Source organism: Montipora capricornis, chromosome 10 (genome assembly GCF_036669925.1).
Source record: "Montipora capricornis isolate CH-2021 chromosome 10, ASM3666992v2, whole genome shotgun sequence".
Classification (NCBI taxonomy): Eukaryota; Metazoa; Cnidaria; class Anthozoa; order Scleractinia; family Acroporidae; genus Montipora; species Montipora capricornis.
The window spans coordinates 69,991,655-70,017,859 of record NC_090892.1 but is presented as its reverse complement, the minus strand read 5'-3'; the positions used below and the strand labels follow the sequence as shown (position 1 = coordinate 70,017,859).

Genomic DNA, 26,205 nt, shown 5'->3' with positions numbered 1-26,205 from the left:
AATATTTGAAGGATAATAAACACACTGTTCGCTTTTTGGAACAGATAATGTCTGCGGACAAATATCTGAGCATATTTTCGCACCAAATGAAGGCTATTGTTTATATACATGTATGTGATTTGTATTGTGCAAGCTAATTAAGGCCACAACTTTCGAACATTCCGCAATTTGTATAATTTGATGACGTCATAGACGTAATTTACAACTTTATGACTTGTTAGTCAGAAGAACTGTGAGACACCACTGGGTAAAATGTCTTTCTTTGATTTAAGTTAACATTTGCCTTTCCCTTACTACGTAACTTCAACTCTGTAATTTAGATTTTGAACGTCTACACTCCCTGCGATGACCGTGAAATAAAGGAGTAGTTTAAAACTGTGGAAACTCTTCAGCTAGCAACACAAACAAGGTCACAAATAGTTTTCTTTCTGATACACATGCATGTACACATTGGATCTAATAGGACTTGGAAAGGCTTGCATGCACAATTCTTTTGAGTCAATTGCCCTACCGGAATGCAATGATGGTCTATCACCCCAGTAAACCTGGAAGACTTAATTTAGATCCACCAAAGCAAAAATGGGTGTAAATACCTTAATTGTAGGGGACTTAGTGTCCTATTGTATTTAACACCCACCTTAGGGTGAATCTTTACATAATAATAATAATAATAATAATAATAATAATAATAATAATAATAATAATAATATGATCAGAGAACAATTTGCTGCTAGACAGTGTAGAGTATGCATGCCTTTACTCATTTTGACAAAATAAACTTACAGAAAAAAACTGATGAGATTTGTATGTACTCACGTCACTAATCCTTGCTCAATAATACCACCAAATAAGCAAGCCGTTGTGTGAAGTTCCTTGTCAGGATACTGAGGAAAGAATCTGTACTCTTCAAACAAGTTTCGAAGCATGCAGAGAAATATATCCTGTTAAAAGAGAATAATGATTTTGTGGTCCATAAAAAGTCTTACGTCATTTTAGATGGATAGTTCTGTTAGCCTAGAAGCTAACTTTCCTTTGGCTCATCTTCTTAGGATTGATCTTTTCAGGCGTATTTAAGGAGGAAAGGCCAATTATTACATCCACAGGAGAGGGTAAAGGTACTGTACTTGCAGATTTTTCAACACTGTGCATTACCCAGTTCCTGGAGGGAGCAATGTGATTCCTGCATGTAGCACTTGACGCAATTATTTTGTGTTTGGTGCAAGGGTGGTAACATACTTTTGAGCTGTACTGTAGTCACAAGAGACAAACACACAGAGCTACATACACAACCCCCATTCCTATAGAAGACTGAAGAGCATTTACACCAGAGTTTTAGGCCTTATAATTTTACATTTCAAAATGAAGTGAAGTATGTTCATGGAGAGTGAACCTGTCATGTGGAAAGAACAAACAGGTTGTGATTGATTTTAAACCCAAATAATCTTCTTAATAATTGCAAAATTTTGAAGCAATAATAATACAAATGACACAAAGCATGAACATACCCTTTCCTTTTTAACTGGTGAATCCTTGAATTTCTTGAGCATTTCTAACACCTCATCAATGCTAATTGTTGGATTAGGTGGGTGATTGTAAATCCTTTGAAAGTATGAATTGGCTTCATCTTCCACTTCTTTTGTAAAAGACTGGTCCATACCCGGCCAGACCTGAGACACATCTGCTGTTGATACTGAGGACAACAGTAAAAAAACACAATCAAGACAACACAAGAAAACGAACTTTACTACATGCTCTTGCTGTACATGAAAGTTTAATTATTAATTTTTACCTAAGATGATCACTCATTCAGATTACTCTTACATGTACATTCTAGAAATATATAAAGTCAGCTAAAAAGTATTTTAACCATATTTATACACTAATTGTCTATTTGTAGTTTTAGGTCCTGTGCCTGGTTTTATGTATTACTACATGTACTTAAAAGGTCCCGTGAAAACCACTTTAAGTGATGAAAGCCTCTGTAATACCATAATCATCATAATTATCATTATCATAATTATTATCATATCTTAAATACTACTCCACAGAGACTGCCCTTCTCAAGGCACATGATGACATTCTGACAAGCATGGATAGACAAGAAGTTACCCTCCTTGTATTCCTAGATCTCAGTGCAGCCTTCGACACCATTGATCATAAGACCATGGCTGAACTACTGGAGATTATGGATAAAGCCCTTTTCTGGATTAAATTGTTTTTGACGGGAAGAAAACAACCCATGGTGGTCGAGCAACAGCAATCACATGACTATGATGTCACCAGTGGAGTCCCACAAGGCAGCTGTTTAGGACCAATATTGTTCATCATATACGCATCGCATCTGTTCCATGTTGTTAAAAAACATTTACCAAATATCCAAGCGTATGCTGACGACAAACTTTTCTTTTAGGCCAGATTCTCTAGAACATGCATTCCTTGTAATGGAACAATGTATATCTGATATCAAATCTTGGATGGCTCAAAACTTTCTTAAGCTTAATGATAACAAGACTGATTTCGTGATCATAGGATCGTGCCAACAATCTACAACATCCACGAGGATTCATCCCAAATTAAACAAGTCTAAACAGTGAGTAACCTCGCAGCCTAGTTCGACTCCTCCATGACAATGAAAACGCACATTGGCAATACTTGTAGCAAAGCCTTTTCTGGCTTATAAAAAATAAAAAAAGATCAGAGAGTTTTTATCAGTAAATACCATTGAAACATTGAGCCATGTTTTTGTGACATTGAATATTGTCTACTGTAACTTCCAACTATATTTTTTTAAAGTTTGTACATACTTTTACTGAAATTTTACATATTGTTAATTCAAGTATTATTGTTAAGTGCTTAGAATTTTATAGAAGCTCTATATAAATTCCTTTATTATTAATTTATTATCTTTATTATTATAATACTTATTATTCTTTTTTAAATAACAATCATTACTTATCATTATTGCTCAATATTTTTGTTATTAAATAAAAAGAAGTACGATTGTTTGTCTCACAATATAGACACTTTTGGTCATACATAGATTGCGTACTGCTGGTCTTCTTCAGGCGACAAGGCCAACTGTTTAGGTGCTACTATATGACTGCACAACATCGTGAGACAAAATTAATGACTGTAAGTTTTATTATTTTACTTACCACTACCACAACCTATAATCACCTCTTTATGACATTTTTGTCATTGTTAAAAAAGAAAACAGAAGCGAACCAAGTGAACCCACCGGTGCGTAACTTATCAGCTTGATTCCTTGACTGAGATAAAAGCGTTGTTTGCTGCTGCTGTTGTTGTAGTAAAGAACTTCCTCCAAGCTGTTTTTGGATTCCAAGACCAGCTAACAATCTGGCATTATCTATTGCTGATCCTCCAAAAGACTGTGCCAGACTGCCTGCTTGGTGCAATTGCTGCAGCAAGGGGTTTTGGGAAGAACTGAAACTTGGTGATTGAAGGCCAGAGCTTGAAGTAGCACCTGGAGTGCTAAGAGGAAGCTGCCCCAGTTGGGATGGTGGTTTCTGCACTGCTGCCTGTGATGGGAGGCCTGAACCTATACTACCCACAGCTCCCACGCTGCCTGAGGGTCCAAGTGCATTGCCCGTAAGGGGATGGGGTGGGAAAGATGGTAACTGCGAGGTGGGTGTGGCAGGTGTGGGCGGAAGAGATGAAGTGGGAATGTTGAGTCCTGTGAGCGAATCAAGCTAAAAGACAAATTCAGACCTTTAGAATATAAAACAACCTGGACTTTTCAGGTGTCTGTAACAGACAATTGCTTAAAATTGTCCACGTACAGTAAATGCAAAGATCATTAATTTGATTTTTTCTCTTTCTGTCTATAGCCCACACTTCAAATAAATAGATTATACATTTCTTTTATTGAGTCCTTTCACAGAACACATGAGCCCAACAACTTGACGTGCTCCCAACTAAGTGGCTTCATACATTGTAGCTCAATTGGTAAAGCATTGCACTGGGTTTGAATCCCATTGGAGCTTACTGAATTCTTCACGTATCTCGACCAGATAAATGCAAGGATCATTAACTCTCTTTTGTCTATAGCCCTAACTTCAAAGAGATATTACATGTAGCTTAGTTTGCTTTTTGATTCCCCTTAATGGAGGGGAAGGGAAGGGGTGTGGAGCAACCTTGTGGACCCTTGAATCATGTACATGTATATCCAACTGAATACTTAGAATATTTATTATGAAAACAGGTAAAAAGAAACTTGCAAACCCAACCTTAACCCATTGACCCCTGGGAGTGAGACTTAACAGATTTTACACATCAACTGGGGGGGGGGGGGGGGAGGGGGGGGGAGGGGGGCCAAGGGCACCTGAGGAGGCAATAGGTTAAAAGTTAAACAGTACCTGTCCAGCCAATACATTTTGAAGTTGTCCGCCATCCAAGCTACCTTGTCGTTTAAAAGGAATTCCAACCACAGCAGCACTGGGCCGCACCTTGACTAAAGGACCATGGTTTGTCAGCATTTGACTTATGGTTTCAGCCAATTCAGGAGATGCTTGCCTGTGACATGCAAAGAAGTTTGATTTAAGACTTGAGTGGAGTTTTTTCGGAATTCAAAGGCAGACAAGCTGAAGAGCAAAGAAACTTTACAAGTTTTCAGAGGCACAATAATTATTATAAACATCTCACCCCAAAAATGACTGAAGGCAGGAAAGCATAGTTACAACTGTCTCCTGTGGTAGCTGAACACTCTTAGGAAGTTCTTTATCTAAGGACATACCCAATAAGTAAGGACAGCGGCGTCGCAGAAAAGCAACACAGGCTTGCCCAAATTCCTCCTGGAAAAAAATACCACCCACATAAAATTGGTATACTGTAAACTGCAACATTGTCTTTAAAATATTGACAAAAAAACACCACACTTATAGACCCTTTGCATAAATGGCGCTCAAATTTGAATAACAATAATGGATACATCCTTAGCCTCCTCTTTATGTTTCAAGACAAAGGATTTTTCTCATGAATGTGAGGCTAAGGATTTATCAAGTATTGTTATTCAAATTTGGGTGCCATTTATGAATGCAAAGGGTCTATAAGCTCTCTCTGCATGCATTTCAATACCTGGTGTTCCTTGAGTTTGTCCTTTAACCATTTGTCCAGCTTTAGATATTCACGACGAGATGCAAGGGCAGCAAGGTCAATCACAAACACAAATGGAGAGCCATTCAATAACATGGACAATGCCTAAAATGACAATGGAATCGGCAGAGATTTAAGAAAACATAATCTTTTATTTGAGATAGACATTGTCTACGATTTCGCTCCTGAAGAGCTCCACAACAATGAGTCAAATCCTGTGGCTTTAGACAGAGGAAATTTTTCAAGCGACCAGAGAGAAAGGGTACACATCTATTGCAAAATTTACTGCATAAACTCATAATAAATTTGTGGTATTGCTCAATAGTGCAAGAACCTAACCAATGACAAAGTAGCATGCTTCATACAAAACCTGGTCAGTTATTTCTGTCAGCAAGCCCCAAAAAAATCCTTGAACCTTTGAAATTTAGTTTAATTTTGGTTGGTGAAAAGGTGTTTTGGTAGAATTGAACCCCTTTTGAAATTCCATCCTCCTTATTGTGTCATTTGTGTCAGACGTAAAATTCATGTTCCGAAATTAAAACTCTCAGAAATTATTCCACTGTCACTTCCACATTGGACCCTTGCAAGATATGATTTACATTCATAATTTACTTTACTTTTCCTTAGTCCTGTGTGCAGCTGGACATGTAACTCAAAACCTAAGGGAAAACCTAGATATTGTCCGTTTGCGGAACGGCTCCCAAAAGCTTGTTCCGATATCTCGCAGTTTTTCAGGGATTTCTGTACCCCTGTCTGACTGGCTAGAATCTTATGCACATGGGCATTTACTCACTCAACAAATCGCGCTATTCTTTTAATGAAATGTCGGAAGGAGAGTTCAAAGCCCTAAAAGCTCAGAAAAAAAAAAACCCTTGAAAACCATTATCTCAAGAGTGTTGATTGTGTAGTGAACAGTTACAGTACCCAGTAAAAAGAGGCAAACAATGACCACAAGCAAAAACTAAAGAGGATCTACAGTAAATGTTGTTAACCCATTCAGCAGCCCCAATGAATGAGTAAAATTAATAATGGTCTGTCTTTAGACAGAGCAAAATCTGTAAGTCTTGCTTTCAGGAGGGGAAGAGTAAAAATTAATGTTGATAATATAATTTTCAGTTTTAGCTGATTGGCTTCTTCCTTGAAACACTAGTAAAAACAGTTTATCTTTTCACAACAACAATAACTTATTACAACAATGAGTTATACAAATTTGTTATCCATCATGCAAATTTGCAGAGCTAACCTGGGCAGGAATCTTTAGACTACAGTGTGGTTAAATACATTAAGAACGATTAGCAGCTTTTTATGTTTGAATAGTTGTAAAGAAATTGAAATGAATAGATACAAATATTGTTAACAAGCCAAGTTGAAAAAATGAAAAGAAAAGAAATGACAGACAAAACAAACTAACCAAACTCATACATGTAACTACTTGTTAAAACTTTGACAATAATGGAAAACAATGGAAAGATAAACAAACCAAATATTCCTTTGTTCCCTAATTATTAGTAAATGTCAATTGTACACTGTAAGGCCCTTGCCTTCAGGTCTTGAGCCACATCTAATATTCTTGATAGCCTGCCTTGATCCATGTCTCCTTTTGAATACCATTCAGCCATAGCTTGCATTACAAGTTGACGAATCGATGCTGACTGACCCTTAGGGAGGCAAAAATAAAATAAAGTGTTCTACAGGGAACTCAGTCTAGCAGGTAACCTGTTTCATGTGTCACAGGTGTTCCTGACAGTGGACACCAGCAGAGCTGTTCACATTCTCTTTTACGACTTCAAATTTAAAAAAATTTGCTTTGAAGTTTCAAATCCAATTTGCTATGAGAAAACAAGATTTCAATAATATCGATCTACTTGTACCTACAGTAAATCTGAAATCCTAACCTTAATAGAAAACTAAACTGACTTCAACAATTTACTTATAGACATCAGGCACACTTCAAATCAGCATCTTTTGTGCAAAGGGCTGCCAAGCAGAGCACCATACTCATAGGAACCCATGAGTTGCTTTTCCATAACAAAAACAAATGGTCAAAAAGCCTGTCGGGTGAAGGTGGGCCTTTAACAAAATAGTGATTATAAGTTAAAAATATGATCATTTTCAACTATATCTAACATACTGTACCTGTCCATGCCAGACATAGTGTAAAACACTGCCAGAATTAGGATGATTGGCCAGGAACACTGGGATGAGTTGTAAAACAAGCTCATTTCGCAGTGTATGCCACAGGGGCTAAAAATGAGAAATACAGTAAGGTTGTTAAGCTTTGATTTATGATGCTTCATCCAAAATGATAAAAACATGCAAAAAGTGCAAGGTTCAGTGCTGTTCAATAAAGTTAAGTCCCTTTGTCATTATTTCTCAAACTTGACCCCTGAAAGTCGTAGGGTGTGAGGTGAGGTGGGTTAACTCTTGATGGGAACAATATTCAGTCCACACCATGAGGGGATGCCATTTTCAAATTGCATCTCATTCAAAGCAAAAGTAACAAAAACAAACCAGTCTCCCTTGCCAGCCTGTTGGCAAGAACATAAAACAAGAATGCCAGGGCTAATAAAACATTCAGAAGCAAAACAAATTCACTTACATTGATCTGTAGTAAAGCAAGCAGTAAAACATCCGGGCAGTGCTTCAAAGGAAATGTGAACAGTGATTTGACTGTCTCATAATGACCTGCCTCAGCTAACCTCAGAAGTGTTTCAGACAGATTGAGTGACTTCCTATGGGAAATTCAATGCAAAGACAGATTTTCTTGAAAAATGTAACAGTTCAATTAGAATATGAGGAGTGGGGAGAATAACGAACGGCTTAAAGGCTTGTCCAAACAACAAACCACTTTGCAATAAAACAGTGGTCACACACATATCTGTTTGACCACATGGATTTGTTTTAGCAAGTTTTAATGCGTTTTATGGCATTGGGTGAGATATGAAATCTGCCAACAATTCTCTTGTTCTCAGATTTGGTGAGTGATGTTTGACCCATGAATGGATATTTAGTCTACTAGTTTGGATTAAGGAAATGTTCATGAAATGTACTCTTGATCTTAACCTAATTCTAACACTTCAATGTGCATTGCATCTTAACTTGAGCAGCTGACTCTTGCATTTTCCGACATCGTTACTACAGGTAGTTTAGACAAAACATGACATTGTGTATGGCTCCAATAATTATCATACCATATTCCCAACATAATACGTTCAAACTTTGATTATCCTCCGAGATTTTCATGCATAATAATTAGTCATATTTTACGATCCAGAGCAAAACAGTGTTCCTTCAAATTATGAGATGAAAGTCAAATTCGAACTGAACATTTTTATTTTTTCGCTTCAAAACACAAATCTGTTTGCATTATTTTCGTGCTCACACATGCCATAACTAATGCCATGCATTTCACTGAGCTATGATTGGCTCAGATTTGCTCCGTTGCCAAGTGAAATTCTATGCTCCATTAGCTCAATCAGCGTGGTTTGAAGAACAGGAAGTAGATTCGCGTCAAAATGAATTCATTACATCATGTCTACAAAATGTAAGCAATCCATTCTTACCAAAAAAGATAAACCACAGGCGGACCACCCTCTGTTGGTGTTGTTGTTATCATTCTGTAGAAGGATAAATATCGTACATTACAGTGGTTGTGATTTGCTTGGTTTGACCAAAGGAAATAATTCAATGAAAGAAGTTGAAGCATTTGAATCTATTGGAATATACCAATCAGTGCCACAGGATTGTTGGGCACTACCAAGGAGGGGTGGGGAACTGCTAACAGTCGTGTTGCACTGATTGGCAAATTCAACTCAAATGCTTAGAATTCCTTTGGTCTGGTTTCTTGCACTGATCATGTTGAGAAAGCTATATTATGGAATTAAGGATTGCCTTCCTCTGTGAATTTTCGGAAGATGAAGCTCAAATTCGGTAAAGTTATAGGGACATCTCTAATCGATTGGATGCTGGTGTTTTTTTAGGTGAGAATTTCACTGATTTGGCATCAGTTCAAGCTTGAACAAGATGAGGTCACTAGCCGGCAGCTGGGTGCTGCCTACCTTGTCAGTTTTCTTGACAGTCTAACTGTTGAATGAGAAAAGATCTCACAAAATGATGCCTCAAACAGCTCGGAATGACCAAAAGTACATCAAACAGGACTCAGTTGACGCTATGTTTGATCTTTCATTGAATTAATTATTTGCTTTCAAACTTCATTGCCAAGCAAATCCCAACTACCACCATAATGTATTTATCCGTCTACAGAACGATAACAACAACACAGAGTGTGGTCAACCTGAGGATAAACAGTCCATTATTTAGTGATTAGAAAAGGCAACAGTGAAGTTCTCTCTATTTCTGATGTTAAGGACTGGCTTAATGCCAAGAAATAATGAACTTCCAACTTCATGGCAGTTTTTGGACAAACAAGTTTTAGCAAGCGTTGTTATTTTCTGGTTGAAAATGAAGACAGAAAACGGTCACAAACACCAAAGCTTAAGAAGTGTTTGACATAGATGGAAAGACAAAACAATGTTGACACTATTACACCCACGCGGCTTCAAAGAATTTGCGACGTGCACATGCTTAGCAGCTCGAAACAAACTGATTTACTTCAGCATTTTAGACTGGTCAACGTGAAAACGTTTTTGGATTACTTTTAATTAATTATTATAAAGACTCGTAGAAAGATAATTTTTGGGCAACTGTTAATAGTTTTTCCAACAACAATTTGTAATTGTGTTTTATTCCTGTGTGATTGAATGTTACTCTTCTCTAACTTATAAATTCAGTTTTGTTTTTGGCTCATTAACATTCATATTTCGATTATCCGGAATCCCAATTATCCAGACTATTAAGCCTAGATGTAGTTCCCACAAATCTGGATAACTGAGGTTCAACTGTAATAATTATTTTGACAAACATAAATTTTCCAATTTGCTCAGGGCTTAACAGTGATTCCAAAATATGTTGACTTTAGCTTGCAATATTTCAAAGCATTGAGGAACTTGAACAAAATGAGATGAAAACTCAGTATTGAATATAACCTAAGGTTGTTAAAAAGGGAGGCAGTATAATTATACATGTACCAATCTATGAAAAGGCAGCAAGTCAAATGGTTAGGACACTTGACGTACAACAAGAACGTCCAGGCTTCCAAGTTCACTCAACGATGTAGCTGCATGATGTTGTCCTGTATACATGAAGATCTCTGGATCAACATTCTGATTGTACACTGTATGTGTACTCATAGCCAGTGATTGGTCTGCCATCTGCTTATAATTTGCTATTCTACACAAGAATTGTTGTGTTTGTCTCGTTAAGGAAGTGCTCAAAAAGTATAATAATTATACTTTCAACACAACTTTTTAGCAAGCAAATGAAAAGAAAAATGACAAAACTTTAATATTTGAAATTTATGAGAGGCTATTGTAATTTTTGTATACTACTTCCCCACCGACGCAGCACCAGTTTCTTTAGAAACTAACCCTTCATTATTGAAATCTATCATCTGGCTCTAACATTTCGCTGGGTTGTTAGATACAAGCTCTCTGCCATCTACCAGAATATTTTTACACAATTCTCAATAGAAATCACATGATGGGACATCTACATGTTATTCCACCACTCTATTAAGATTACGTGGTGGAATCAAAAGCTCCTGTTCCCAAACAAATCTTGACCATTAATTTTGTTGAATTTTGCCAAAGTTCTGCCTGCAGCTGCAGCTGCATTTGCTAGCTCTTACCATGTGGCTGTCTCTCTGTTATCATCCTCCGGTGCTGTCTTCAGCAGATCAATCACCACTGTGTGGCAAGGGTAATCAGCAAAACAGAAAACATCAGGATTGGATAGCACTTGTTGGATCCAGGACAACTGAAAAAGGAGATGAAAGAATCGACAGAGACAAATAATATTCTTAAGAATGTATACATGTATATAAATGTAATCTTATTACATGTATATAATACATTCTTTTTACTATGCTTGAAAAAATTAATGTTCTAATAGTGCTGGCACCCAAGTAAAGCTACTCAGGGAGTGCGGACATTTATGTCAAAGCCATAATAATTATGTTCTGTACGTCTGTTACTCTATGTTAGGGGGGTTCTTCAATGAGAGCTACAGTGTACCATTTGAATGTGTGATATTGGTTGCAGTCACACTTGAGAAAAACACAGTGTAATGCTAGTGTTGACAGTACTCTTGTGTCAGCTCTCTGGTGTTTTGAATCCCTAGTGAAACACTGAACAATAGAACTTGATTGAACACTAGTGAGCATGTAACTCCCTAATGCAAATGCAACCATAGTCGATGAGGGTCTAGCTGTTAATGCAAACTGTCCAAATGTTTGCCAGCAATATTGAGCAAAAGATCTTGAAAACTACAACATTGAGGATTTTGATCTCCTGGTTTTACAAATATTCATATCAGATGAGGCTGGAAGAAATTTGTTCCTGCATTTTTCAACTTTCAGCTAAATATAACTTAGCTTCATTTTTGCTGGGTTTAAGCACTGATGAGATTTCAAAAAGCCCAATACTGAAAACAGTTTTCTGAATCAGTTATGTAGACAGCTCACTCAAATTGAAGGGGAAATTTAGAGAGAACGTTGCCTTCCTACATGTAGCCTACCGGTACTTGCTTGCACATACACTATTGTTACCTGGCCATCTGTATTTGTCCATGTCCTATACAGGACATCCACTGGAAATATCTCCATCAAACCCCTGTGGCAAGCTGTGAATAGAAGCTGGAGTCCTTCCCGGCTTGGAACATGAAATTCAGGATAATCAAATTCTTGAATAACTTGTCGCCAACTAAGAAGAGGAATCTAAGAAAAAAGAAAGCAGAATCGATTCAAGTCACAAATTCTGTGACACAGTGCAACCAAGATGTTAGTTACCCACAAAATATAATGCTGAATTCCTGGATTTGGAGTTTCTTTTAATTCAATGATGATTATTTTTTGTGTATCTCAAAGTTCATGACAAAATGCCTGAAGTACAAACCATCTCTTTCAAAGTTTGAACAAAGACTTCCACATTCCATGTAGCAGGTCCAGGAGTGAGTTCACTAAGTCCAAGTTTGTCCAAAGACACAGAGCTGCTGCCATAGTTCTGATAAATAATAGCAACAACATTATTGACTCTTGGAGATGTACAAGAAACAATGTCTCACTAAGGTAGCAATAAAAATAGTAATAGTACCTGTGTGACACAAAATCTCTGCAGGATTTTTTTGCAATTCAGACAGGAATCAAGACTTGCATGTGTACGATTGAAAGAATTGGAACACCATACATATAAGGGGTATGTTGCATTTTTGTTCCTACAATCATGGTCAAAACTGTTGGGACAATTCCCGCTAGGTGTGATAACATTAAACAATGCTTTGCAAAGTATCATTGTTTTCTTGCGGCACGTTACCGCAATTAAATTGGCCGCGGCATTCGGTTTCTTTTGTCTTTGCCTTGGTTGTGGTTTTCGTCCAACCTAGAAGACTTAGCAAGTAAACGCTATCGGCAAAGACGAGGTATCACCACCTGCAAATGCACTTGTCTAATAGTTTTGAGCGGTAATAACTGTACATGTACTTTTGTAAGCATGGTACTGTATGTTACAATACTCCAAACTGATTATAAACTGAAAATCTGCAAATTAACCTTACTTGTATAGTAACATGTTCACCAAGGCCAAACACAGTTTTAACCATCATTCCTACACAGTAAAGACAGAATTTTCTTAATTAACCAAAACTAATATTTTAATGGAAACAAAAACACCAAAATTTATAGACAATAAGATAGATTATTTTACTCAGAAAGGTCGAGTTATACGTAGGTAAAGACAGTACATTCGGGACCCAAGTGGCATATTTTTCATATCCTCACTAACTAGTCAAGTAGGGCATGGAGCTCCCAGTGTTGTTTGTGGTCAGGCCTCATTTCATTCATTCATGTGCTGGGTGAAATCGCTAATGGACTGATAGCGGCTGCCAGCGGTGCCTATATATGTTGATGTCCGATCTCACTCATAGATCACTTGCTTGCATTTGAATTTGTCAATAGAAAATGCGCTATAATTATAAATTCATTACCATAACCATTAACATTAAAGTACACCTGTAAGAAATAAGTACATGCAAGTATCATTATTTACCCTCAGATATACATGTAGCTATTATAAGTAGCTAATATCTCTGAGCATTAAACAGAACAACTTTAAGAATCCAAACTGGCCGGAGGTAAACTGGTTGGTCATTTACAAGCACAGCCAGGAGATTGAACCAGGGATTACCTGGAACAAATTCAACAAATGGTCAGAATGTGTCTTGAGCCCAGGATATCTGGATCTGACGTAAAATCCTTCTCTGAACAACAGGAAAATGCTAACACAAAGACTAAATTTTCAAACAACTTGAACATATTCAAGGAGTTCCTTGCAAGTGAAGAAGTGCAAAAATTGAAAAAATTGTTGCCGCCAAGCTGCAACAATTTGTGATAAACTTTGCATGGTGTTAGAAAGAAAAATGGCAGGAACAATGTAAAACAATCCTGTCTATATAATAAAAAGAAAATTACACGATGGCTTGAATATCTGAATTTTATTTTCTTGTGTTAAAAACAATATTTTACTCGCTGCACTCACTTGTAAAATACTGTTTTTACCACTCGAAATAAAATTCATATCTTTGCGCTACTGGGTAATATCCTCTATTATTTCCTGTTTCCTCTCTTCTACTATACAACACTTCTTACCAATAACTCTGGCAACAGATGATGGGGTTATATCTTGAACACCAAAGTGGATTAGAGTATTTTTACATTCATCGACACTAAAATGAAAAGAAAGAGCTGTAAATGATGTAGGATATTATGTATAATTATGAAGCGCTCATGGAACTACAGAAATTGATAATTATACACAAGAGTTGGAGATTATCGCAGTTACACAGCTGCAGCTTCAGCGGTTGCAAAGAAAGCCTAAAAAAATCCAGGATTGAATGGAGCGCTCAAGACTTTTTTTTTTTTGTTTTTTTCAGGCTTTCTTCTGTAGACCAACAGTAACCTTTGACAGAAAAGGAATAACAGCTCCCCTTTGATTTATAACACAACAATCTTTATTCTGAAACATTTGCCACGTCTTCATAAGACTCACCCACAGTACCACTGACCCCAGGGATACAACGGTCAAACCAACACTTCACAACTCCTTTATTTGCTGTGTAACTGCAATAAATCCAACTCTCACATACAATGTAAAGAATTCGTATAACATGCATTGAAATGTCATTAACAGCAGAGACAACACACACCTTAAAGTCATGAGCTAACTGTGCTCAACATGAAAACCATTGTTTCAAATGTTGCTTTCATCTCAATTAATTACGCTACATGCAAGTCAGGAAACAAAATAATTACCTTGCACAACTAGAATATCCTATTTCATGAATAAGGTCAGCTAAATCATCTTCCATCTGACAAAACAGACCAAAATTACAAGTAAGGTTACAAACTTAAAGTTAATAAAGTGATCTCTTGACTGAAACTTCAATAATGAAAATTATATTATTTTTGGTATCTGACAAAATGTCCACTGAATTTGATATTCAATGCAACAGACTGACTTTTTGCAACTTCTCAAAAGAACATAAATGTATAAAAGTAGAACCTACAATATACTTCATCAACTTGACGTTTCCATAACCACACCATTATAAGTGATCTAAGTGTACTTTCAAACCACCTTTACAAACTCTTGACTTACCACAGATTTAGAAAAAATAGATGGTTCTGGAATAAGACTAAAAAGAAAAAGGAAAGAAAATATTTTTTTTACTTCCAGTTTTGAAAAAAATGGATGAATTGGATTGTATTTTTCCCTTTATAAAAATATATTAATGGCAATGGTGATGATGATGGTCATAATAATACTAATATAGTAGTGCACTTTCTATATGGATTTATCGCATACCATAGAAAATACAGCCAATCAGAATGCAGGAAAGCCGTTGTATATCCGTCAGTATTCCACCAAACCTTCCCATTAATCAGTGAAATTCAATGGTATAATGCCCAACCTTTCCATCGTGCCTTGGTAGCCACTGTATTTTCTATGGCATGGTTAGACTTTCAAAAAGTCCTTCATCTCATGTGCACAACGCATGGGACAAAGGACTTTTCATACTTGATTGGCAGCAATTTCAGCGACCCAAAAACAGGTCGCTGAGCTAGACCAATCAGAGTAGTCCTTGTGGACCCCAGGGGGTAGAGTAGTCAATCAAGCATAGCTGTCTTGCAGAGATTTGTTTGCGTCTGCTCCAACCGGATCTGGAAAAGTCTGACCTTTGAGCTAGCCCGTACGATTTTGATCGTTTACTTGGAGAGGATTGCAATGCTATCGTGTTCGTAATAATTCCACTGATTTCACTCATGAAAGATCTAGTCTCTAGCCTCAATTATTGTGGCATTAGAGCGTCATATGTAGGAGACAATTGTTCAAAGTAACAGTTGGAGGTTGACCATTTTAAATCTTAAGTATCATCTGGTGTCTGCAAGTGCCGAGGCGATTCCCAACAAGTATTAACAGTTTTTTTGTCGCCTGAAACAAAATATTTTAATGTGTGTCTTCCTCAATAAGAGTCATTGCATCGCTAAATGTAAGTTTCACTAAGATGTATCTCTACCTCTTTTCCCGGACTAGCACGTCTCCTACACCTGAAGCCCACCTGATCTTTCATGAGTGAAATCAATCGACTTTCTTGACCATTCAAAGCTTTCCCTTACTTGTTAATCTTCCGAACTAGTGTTTCGTTTTTGTCACTGGCGATCTCCCTTCCAAGCGGCGCCTCCAGATTGAAACAAGCTTTTGTTTTATTTCACCTTTGTTTCTGATGGCTTTAGCTCAAAGTAAACAAATTTCCTCTTTCAATTTCGGAGAACCAAACATGTTTGATGGTTTTCGTCGGATTGTGCCATTCAACTTGCGAATGACTTCATCCCCTTTTTGGCGTGAAATGCAAATGAAAACTTTGCAAGCCAGACAAGTCGACCTCTTGGTCGCTCGCTCATCCACTTCACATCCGAAAAATTACACTTCGTTCGCCAAAACATTTTCTCCTGGGATTCTCTTAAGGTTGACTTGTGGCAAGTCTATGGCATGGTATAAAATAGTTATGCAACCCTTTCTTGTGGTATACCATGGAATATCCCACTCGTCCCTTGTATTTTCTTGGTATAAACACTTGCGATCGCCCCAAAAGCTCATCAGTATACATGTACATGTACCAAGAAAATACAAGTGATGCATGGGATATTCTACAGCATACCACTCAAAAGCATTGCATAACTAATATGTACATGCAGTGTTTTCACTCATGTAATCAGTTGTTCCACCGAAACAAAACAAAACATTTGCACAGTAATAGAGTTCAATTCCTGGAAGATTATTTACGAACACCAACATGGCCGCCGTTCCATTATTTAACCAACATGCGGCCACTCTATACCCAAATGTACTTCACAATAATGAGCAGAAAAAAGAAATCTTCACAACAAAATTACAATAAAATGCCTATTTTTACAAAACAAAGGGGATTTGCAACTCAAGAAAAATTCACTCAACCAAGAATCCCAACCACTGAAACACACTGTCTCCCTTATTACATTGTAATAAATATTTTATTGTTTCTGAGTTTCAAAAATATTACTTGTCTGGTGAAATATCCTGTAATTCTGGGTAAAGAAGTGGTGCCAACACAACAGGGACACGTTCTTTGGGAAAATCTACAATAGAAAAGTTATTTAATTTAATTAAAAATAACCGTTACAGTGTACACGTAAGTCTTAAAAGACTTCCGAAAACAAAACTGATATTAAGGTGTAATTTATATGAAATCTTAAAGGGGTTTTCCCATCTGCCTAGGATATTGCAGTGATTGCATTAAAATACATTTTTCAAAATATTGTATTTGAAGTCCTAAGTGACAAAATCACTGGCAAATTCAAAAGCTATTGTTGACACAGTGACAACCAACAATTTGTTCAAAGTCGCTCACAAGAATATCATGATAATATTGTGCTGGCAAAATGTGTTACATGTAAGTCGCTTGAATACAATTTTGTCATTTGGAAAAAAAACTTTAGTGTGTAATAAAAGGTGGTTACTTTGATGGAATGACTTCAAATTATGTTTTGTAGCATACATGTAATTATTTATGTGATTGACATGATAACATACACCAATGTACCTTTCTTCAATGTTTCCACAAAGGCTGTCACTTGATCATCTCCAACGCCAACTTGCTCCCTTGGCCCATGTACTACATGAGTGAGAAGACGATGCAAAACTTCTATTGCAACATCAGTCAGCCCTCCTTCTTGTACACTTCCAACGTCTAATGAAGAAGGAATAACATGATTGCTAGTTCAACTGTAGCAAAGGTCATCTTCAGCTTCAAGAAGCAAAGTCGAGTTTTTTTATTCCACTGGGCAATTTGTATGGTGGAAAAAGTCTATTCAACATACCTGCATCTATATAGGACCTCAAAAGATCTGGTAATTTGTGTTTTACGAACTGGGCAGCTAAAAAAATCATGACCAAGAAAAGAAGAAAGTGTTATATTAAATTTAAATAAAGATGGCAAAAGTTTTACAAAAATTACCAGTGCAGTATCCTTTACCAATAGACAACTGTCTACTGGATAAATTAGTTTTATACAATTCCTGTATGGATGGTCCAATGAGGAAACTAGCCTTATCAAATTTGTACTGATACTAGGGCACATACCATGACTTTTTAGATCTTCATTTGATGAACTAAGAAGACTAAGACCAAAGATAACCTAAAAAAAAATGACAGACATGAATTAATTTACTTTCAAACACAGCTGAATATTATACCAAGGAATAGCTGCTAAAACCCAAAGACAGAGTTTATGTCTGGTTTAGTGATATTATTTCACAGACAACCATTCTGCCCCAAGTCAACCAAAGTTAAGGGTACATAATCTAAAATATCATTTTTATTTCTAAAAAAACAGTGATCAAATTGGTTTTTGGAAAACAGTAAGTAATATTATTATTTTACCAGTTTTTTCCCCAAAACTATCCTTGTCCAAAAAAAGTTAGCAAATGTGAAAGACATTTCCCCCCCACAAAATCAAGGCATGGGTCTATCCCTTAACCCACTAAATCCTGCAGGGACTGAGCCTTAACAGATTTTACTCTGTCTGCAGCCAGATGCGGGCGTTTGAGTTGTCAATGGGTTTTAAGTAACATTGCAAACTGCTTGCATGAGCAAGCAGTCTGTAATCACTGTCATTGGAACAGAATACCACTCCAGTCTTGGTCACAAACAATGTTGTAACAAAGATGGAAATTTGCCCCCTCTTCCACTTCAATGTTGATGTTTATGGGTTCAAATGCAAAAAGCAACCAGTAAATGCAACATTGAAGGGAGGGAGGAGGAGCAGGAGGAGGAGGGATGCATTATTACTACTGCTTGATTATTGATTCAACAATCTGAAATTAGGTTGGCCATTGACTGACGATAAGCTACATTCCGGCGCTGCTAAGGTTATCTGCCAGTACATCTCACCTCCTGGACCTTGTTAAGCTTCAAAACTCTGCTCATGTTAGGTAGTAATTGAGATGAAGGCCTCAACGTACGCTGCTTATGCTCTGGACTTTCAATGGCAAAACACAAGATAGAGGAAAAGTTGGGCTTGGAGACAAGCATCTGGCATTCTTGAATTAGAAACTGGCACTGAAACATTGACAGCAAAGAATGGAAACTTCCTTTTCACATGTTACAATAATACCAACATGCTAAATGTACATGTAGTAGAGTGAAGACCCAAACACGAGGAGAAGCAACAACGTAAGTACTTCCAAACAAGGGAGAAATTTCCCCAATGCTTCAGTTTAAGATACAGTATTATGCAATGAAGACTTGGTTGGAAGGTCGATATTATATTAAACTCAATATAGAACACCCTGGTTAGAAAATAAATGTAAGTAAAGAACATTCAAAGCAAGTGTACACAATACAATAGTCAAAGAAATGGAAAAATATGTATTTTCACTCTCTCATAAACATCCATGTGAACAATGTCGCATCATGCCAGTTTGTCCAATGACATCACAGCAAAACACGCACTTTCATTGTTTCTTGAAGTGACATGATAAGTGGCCTTTGTTCCCTTACCTTATCTTACATTACATTAATTTAATTTTTCTCTGGAGCGCTCGAATTTTTTTTTCCACATACACACTCTTGCACTTCAGTTCTATTAAGGCTGCTGCCTCGTTGGCCGAGAAAAGACTTGTTACTGGGTTGCCTCATGGCAAACCCAGTCGAGGTCTGCGTTTAGTTTGTTTGTTTTCTTTTTTTTTTTTTTTAGTTTTTTTTTTTTTTTTTTCCGTGTCGGTAAAAGTCTTGCCTGTCACTCCCCTGGTAAGTGGTGTCTTTGTGGATAGAGCCTTCTGCGAGTATTTTCTTAGGATCGAGAGGGTAGTGGAAATGCGTAGATTTCTCTGGTGGACACAGTAGAATCATTAACTTAGCCTGCAATGGCGTCGAAAGTCATGTAACGCGAATGGCGTTTTAGTGGATCCTTAAACAAAATATACCCTTATGGAGCTCAATAATAGAAAGTCAGTTGGATAAAATAGGCAGGAATCTCAAAAGCGACGAGCACTGGACTTCGACAACAATCTATCGCCCGTCGAGACGAAATCAAAGTGAGCTGCATTTACCTGAAGTACATGGTAATTTGACACGATTGAGTTTCTTGTCTTCACGCACGCAATGAAATAGGAAGAGGTTTTCGCCTCCAAGAGCAAATATAATGTTTGTTTCAATAAATATTTCGCTGGAAAAGGATTCTGTGGTATTTTCTGCCTTTGTGAATTATAATATCATGTTGTGTATTGAATTTTCGAGCTTAAGGTTCAAATGTGATATGGGAGAAGTTTTTTAGTATTGCTCTGTAAGCAGGAAGGGTTCACAGGCCTGTTGGAAGCGTGCTTGAGTTTCAACAAAATGAGCCCCAAAATCAATGAAAACTTGTGACGCAGATGAATAATAAAGTAGCTGCTATTTCCAAAATGATGGAATTACCTGGTGATAAATAACGTCGTACGCGTCTTGGAGAGTAAATTTTGACTTTGCATAAACAAGAGTTGGGCGATTGTGATCTTTGTTTTGACTTCGCTCATTTCATTGTCAACCTTTATAACACTTGACAGAAAAAGAAACTTACAAAAGCCCGCTATCTTGCCATCATTTGACACAGATGCTTCACTGTTTGGCGAGTAAACATGCCGCGGTAACTTAATCACGGCGCCCGCTGAATTCCGGCCATGTCACTTTCGATTTTGCAATTTACTTGAACGTAGCAAAAATCTCCCAAAATGTTTGTCGCTGATCGTAACTTTTTATATTCTATATTCACGGTTCAAAATTAATGTTGTTTTCATGTCGTAAATATTTTATTCTCGATCGACCGTCTGGGAAACTTCCTTCTGCTCTTTCTGAAAACTGTGTTTCAATAGTTATTTGCTTTTTCATCAATATTTGTTTTGCATAAAGCAAGCGAACAGAATCTGTACCTTGCTGAGTTTGCATTTGTTAGCGTTAATAGTATTTTCGGTCAGATGTTTCTGTTTTTTATGAGGGGTTTATTGTTTTGGTCTCCCATCCTAACACTAACCCCGCGAAACAGGGATTGACTTCAATGAAGTTTAGTATTACAAAGCTTTCAGATGCTCAGAGGGCACACTTGTGGTGAAAAGAAGTTGTGAGGGAACTTGAAAATTATCAACATGTCAGCCCAGAAGCCAATGTTTCTCGCTTCTCTTTTATTTGTTATTCTTCAGAGACTGGAATGCTGTATTTCAATACCACACAATTCAGTGCCTTCTGATTTTCTGTAGCACGTACCACAGGCAAACCAGTGTATGCTTCACAGAAGCATCTAGTTGGTAATAATTTTTGATTGCTTCATTTCATAGATCAAAAAACAAAATGTAATATGTCCCCCCATGTTACCAAACCAAATTAAATTCACCATGTTGAATTTTGTTATTTAAAACTCTTGGAAGAGGAAATCTTAGGTAAACTACCATTTCAAGAAAGCATTAAATTTTCAACATGCGTGCACTTACCTGTAGAAAGTCTTTGCCATTATTTTTGCCATCTCCAGTGAAGTCAATAAAGGAAAATAAACAACGGAATAAATGACGCTCTGCCTCATAGCCATGTTTTTCAATCAGCTAAAAGGTCACAAAAACAAACAAGTAACCATAGTAGACAACAATCATACAGTATCAACACAATTTTATGAATGTCTTATTAGTTTTGTATTCCATGAGGACAGACTTATGGGACAGAAAAAATAAACATTCAACGATAAAAAATTGCGATGAAACATTTCATAACAGCCTATTAAAAATTTGTAGACAACGTTTCGATGTTTGGCTAACGTTATTATCAAGTCAAAAAGTGAGAGATAAAAAATGTTTAAATACTAAAAAAGACAATAGGTGATAGAATGTTCTTAAACAAAGAGCTTTGCGCGAATGGAATCAGTCTGTGTGTTGAGACTAGGATTGTGCTGCTTGATCCTAGTCTCCGCTTGATCCTAGTCTCAACACGCAGACTGATTCCAATCGCGCAAAGCTCTTTGTTTAAGAACATTCCGTCATCTACATACAAGTATATTGTCTTTTTTAGTATTTAAACATTTTTAAGTTAAGTGAAGCTATGATCCTCGCAGTTATGAACCCAATTTTTGCAACTGCGTAAAGAAGCCTGAAAAATTCAGGAATTCAACAGGGTTTGAACCTGTGACCTCGCGATACCCGTGCGACGCTCTAACCAACTGAGCTATGAAGCCACTAATGTTGGGAGCTGGTCATTTGTGGGTTCTAATGTTCCCGTGAGGAATGAATCAACGATGAAATGATGTATGAAATGGATCATAATGAACTGCGGATACAAAATCAAGTGTAGCTATGATCCTCGCAGTTATGAACGCAATTTTTGCAATTGCGTAAAGGAGCCTGAAAAATTCAGGATTGCAACATGATCATATATGATTCATTTCATATATAATTTCACTGTTGATTCATTTCTGTGCTACAGCATTGACTGCTATACACTGTAGCACTGACTGCTACAGCACTGCACTGCTATAGCATCGACTACTACTCTCCATTGTCTTAACATGTTTGTCTGCAATGTATATAATTATATAAATACATACAAATGGCAGTCTATCTCATTATCCAGAAAGAAGTCAGTGTGTGTGTGTAGTTCAACAATAAATAATGTTATTATTGCATTCAGCTCCATAAAATGCTGTAACAATAACTTTCCTAGAGCATTTCCTGGAACAAGACCACCCACCATGTGTGGGAATGACAATGTTTCCAGTCATATATAATTGCTAAATGGGCTATTTCATTTATTATGCGTACCCCACTGAGGGGAAATCCAGGGAAGGGAGGGTAATTATTGGTAATTTCTGAGGGGATAACCCAGTTCGTTTCTTTAATCTCTCCAGTCTTTTTCCGAGTTTTTCCAAGGGGGGGAATTTGTTGGCTCTTTGATCTCCCTTATCCTAAGGGAGTAAACTCTTAGAGACACCCTCAATGGGGGGGGTGGGTCTATTACATGGAATGACCCAATACATGCAAAGTTAGACAGCTGGCAGTCCCTTCTCAGTCAGTCGAGCTGCATGATTTTCATGTCTATCATGTTTTTTCGTGCAATTGAGAGGAACTGGTGAGAGAGAGTCAGCGAATAGCCCTCTTCACGGTTAGTTTTTCTCATTTGCATTACAATGTAATCTAACATGGGTGCAAGGCAATTTCGGGTTAAAACTACAAAACAGCCTGAAATAGACCTAATCGGCTAACTCAATGTTGTACCCAATTCAAACCCTTTGGGAATAAAACGTTTTGTTCCAGGTATTTTCATATCATTTAAATATGAATGCTACATTATCATGCAAATACAATACACAAAGAATCTTAGTCCCGGGAGATTTGAATTGGGTACAACATTGAGTTAGCCGATTACGTCTATTGCCTCAAATACATGCTAGATTACATTGTAATGCAAATGAGAAGAACCAACCGTGAAAAGGGCTATTGGAGACAACTTTCCCCAGGCCTATCTTTGTCATTTCTCTTGATTATGTGACAAACACGACTGACTGAACAAGTGCACATCTTGACTGACACAAAGGGGACTGCTACTGTACTATGTACCAGTCTATTGCATAACATGGTGGATGATTGCTTTAGGAAAAAATTACGTAAGGGACAAAAGCAGCTCATACTTAATTGCTGACTCTCGTTTTGCCTGCCTTCTACTGGATGCATGCCAAACAACAAAAACATCTCTCGCTCCTTAGTTATGGTTATGCACCAAAAACAATGCAATGCGCACAGACCTTTCGGAAGTCGCAAAGATCCTGTATAGTTACCTCGTGTATTTCCTTTAAAGTAGCTTTGTAGTTCTTCTTAGTCAAATCGTTGACTGCAAAGCTAATTTGCCCCAGTGCCAAAGACAAAGAATCTACACAAGCACTCATTTGGTTTCTTGCTAAGTTTGCCAACTGCCTGCCAAGAACACACCCTTACAAGTACAAACTTATCATCACTTAACGGCGATTCAGCATCTTATGTGCTATAAGCAGTGCACAAAATCCACCGGTACCGTCCCAATGCTCGACAGGAATGATCTGACAATGTGATTATAACATAAATTCAAAAATGGCTACCAGGCACGATTATATCCCACAATGCAGTACGTTTTCTCATTCTTCAGTATTTGCAATCAGCGGCATGTCTAAAGATTATGCGCAGTTGTAAGTGGGAGGAGAAAGGTTGGTTTCCGCCACTTCGACGGACTTTCGTAATTTTCCTAAACACTTGCGTTTTTGTACGAAAAAAAATGGCTACAACATTACGCCCCTACCTCAACGCTGTCCGTTCGACTCTAACAGCGTCGATGTGCTTGGAAAACTTTGATTCTCAAGTCGTTGAAAGGCATAACAAACCCGAAGTGGAGGTCCGAAGTAGCAAGGAGTTATTGCTAACACCAGTGGTGATAAGCCGGAACGAAAGGGAGAAAGTTCTTATTGAAGGCTCCATCAATTCCTTGAGAATAAGCATAGCAGTAAAGCAGGCTGACGAGATTGAGAAGATCCTTTGCAAGAAGTTCATGCGTTTTATGATGATGCGGGCTGAACACTTTGTTATTCTCCGAAGGAAGCCCGTTGAGGGATACGACATCAGTTTTCTGATAACCAATTTTCACACAGAGCAGATGTTTAAACATAAACTCGTGGATTTTGTCATTCAGTTTATGGAAGATATTGACAAGGAAATCAGTGAAATGAAGCTGGCTGTTAATGCAAGGGCCCGTATCTGCGCCGAGGAATTCCTTAAGAATTTCTAAACTTGAAACGCCCCACAGATTTGAAACGTTAGGCATTGTTACTCGTTGTTTAGTTTTGTACTATAGGTGTACACAACGAAATCTTGTATTAAAAGTGTTAAATTGTGGTAAACTTGCATTAGCACGGACATGGACTGCAGAAATTACAGAAATGAACGAATAGATTTGTAAGCACTGTATCCTGATATATCTCTTTTAAACTGGGGGCTTTTGGCCTTTGATAAAAAGCTATGAAATGCTGTCATTTTTTGTTGAAATATAATGGAGACAATGAATTTGGTAGAAGTTGCCAGACAGAGCCAAAGTGGAATGGAAGTAGAATAATGCCATATTGCAAGTGATTATATATGATTATATTTTCATATACAAGGCCCCAGTTGTTTGAAGGGTGGATAGTGCTATCCACTGGATAATTCACTATCTGCTGGATAACTCAATTGGTTTTGCTTGTGTTTATCCACTATATAGTGGTTTACCAGGTGAATAGCGTTATCCACCTTTTAACCCTTTGATGTCCAAACCGGCCAAACTTAGTATTTTACTCTGTCTAACGCCAGACGATTTTACTCGTCAATGAGGAACCCCTGGGAGTCAATGGGTCAACCAACCGAGGCCAAGGGTGCAAAGTTGGGGTGTAGGTGGGTGTATATAAACAAGCTCCATTTTATTGTTGGGGGCTTATTGGTTACCTTGTGCAACAAGAAGAAACTTTCCATGTGCCAAAAGCATTTCAATGACTTTTAATAATGTTAAGCTGTAGACGTCAAAACTCGAATTAATCAACTTTTAGGCAATTTCTTAGTAGACCAGGAGGCTGAGTGGTTGGGGTGCAGGACTTGCTATACTAATTTTCCAGGATCATCTCCTGTTCCAACAACAAGCTGGAGTCATTCAACACAAAAAGAAAGGAAAGGAACCTAATATTTAAGTGTCTAGTCTTCTAGTGCTGGAAAAGGAAAGGAAAGTAATTTCTCTAACCCTTTAGTGCTGGAGCACTAATTAGGGACACTGTAAAATAATTGAAATTTAAAACAAATTAATGCAAATCAAAAAGCGGAGTACCCAGAGAAAAATCTCTCTGGGCAGAGTAGACAATCAGCAGACTCAACCCACCTGTGACACCAAGTCTGGGAATCAAGGTGGGTCACATTGGTGGGAGGCGAGTGCTCTCACCCCACCATCTCTGCACCCCATAGGAAATCCATGTGAATCAAAGTATCTTCAACTTAACAAATCTAGTCTTCATTCATGGCACAACATCTTCCTACTTGCTGATCTACTTTTCATGGAAGACAAAGGGAACTTAGGAATAGTCTTGAAATTGACGAGATTCTCCCTTTATCGTGCAAGGAATTCATAAAATAATGGTGACTCGTACAATATCTATTGTAAAACATTTCATACTCAACTTCAGGCGCATCTTCCATAATACCGGATCAGAAATAATTAACGTCCATAAAACAAAACAACAAAACCAGTATAACAGTACCTAATCAGAAATGGAATAACAAGGGTTCTTTTGTCTTTCGCTACTTTAGTCCGGTATATGAAAGTCTACCCCAACTTCATCAGGAGATCTATGGGAATCAAATTCAAGTTCTACTAAGGAACTTCTTGTGTT

At 37.4% G+C, this 26,205-nt stretch overlaps 2 protein-coding genes across 2 annotated transcripts in view; one reads left to right on the top strand and one right to left on the bottom strand.

Moving 5' to 3' along the window:
* The window catches only part of LOC138022249 (CCR4-NOT transcription complex subunit 1-like), a 52,954-nt gene extending 29,032 nt beyond the window's left edge, over positions 1-23,922 (bottom strand). The window contains exons 1-23 of the mRNA XM_068869330.1: positions 23,608-23,922; positions 21,281-21,388; positions 18,711-18,878; positions 17,901-17,955; positions 17,639-17,695; positions 17,362-17,508; positions 16,822-16,897; positions 14,880-14,916; positions 14,534-14,589; positions 13,871-13,947; positions 12,781-12,830; positions 12,123-12,230; positions 11,777-11,944; positions 10,859-10,986; positions 7,712-7,844; positions 7,249-7,356; positions 6,654-6,770; positions 5,095-5,217; positions 4,663-4,811; positions 4,377-4,533; positions 3,239-3,710; positions 1,506-1,690; positions 817-941 (exon numbers count right to left, since the gene is read on the bottom strand). Coding sequence (XP_068725431.1) covers positions 817-941; positions 1,506-1,690; positions 3,239-3,710; positions 4,377-4,533; positions 4,663-4,811; positions 5,095-5,217; positions 6,654-6,770; positions 7,249-7,356; positions 7,712-7,844; positions 10,859-10,986; positions 11,777-11,944; positions 12,123-12,230; positions 12,781-12,830; positions 13,871-13,947; positions 14,534-14,589; positions 14,880-14,916; positions 16,822-16,897; positions 17,362-17,508; positions 17,639-17,695; positions 17,901-17,955; positions 18,711-18,878; positions 21,281-21,388; positions 23,608-23,715 — 2,912 coding nt within the window. The 5' untranslated portion in view covers positions 23,716-23,922. The remainder of the gene's footprint in view (positions 1-816; positions 942-1,505; positions 1,691-3,238; positions 3,711-4,376; positions 4,534-4,662; positions 4,812-5,094; positions 5,218-6,653; positions 6,771-7,248; positions 7,357-7,711; positions 7,845-10,858; positions 10,987-11,776; positions 11,945-12,122; positions 12,231-12,780; positions 12,831-13,870; positions 13,948-14,533; positions 14,590-14,879; positions 14,917-16,821; positions 16,898-17,361; positions 17,509-17,638; positions 17,696-17,900; positions 17,956-18,710; positions 18,879-21,280; positions 21,389-23,607) is intronic.
* A 63-nt stretch (positions 23,923-23,985) lies between these two features.
* Positions 23,986-24,859, top strand: LOC138022257 (actin-related protein 2/3 complex subunit 4). Its single transcript, XM_068869350.1, has one exon. It carries the CDS (start codon positions 24,078-24,080, stop codon positions 24,582-24,584), a length of 507 nt encoding a protein of 168 aa, XP_068725451.1. The 5' UTR covers positions 23,986-24,077; the 3' UTR covers positions 24,585-24,859.
* The last annotated feature ends 1,346 nt before the right edge of the window (positions 24,860-26,205 follow it).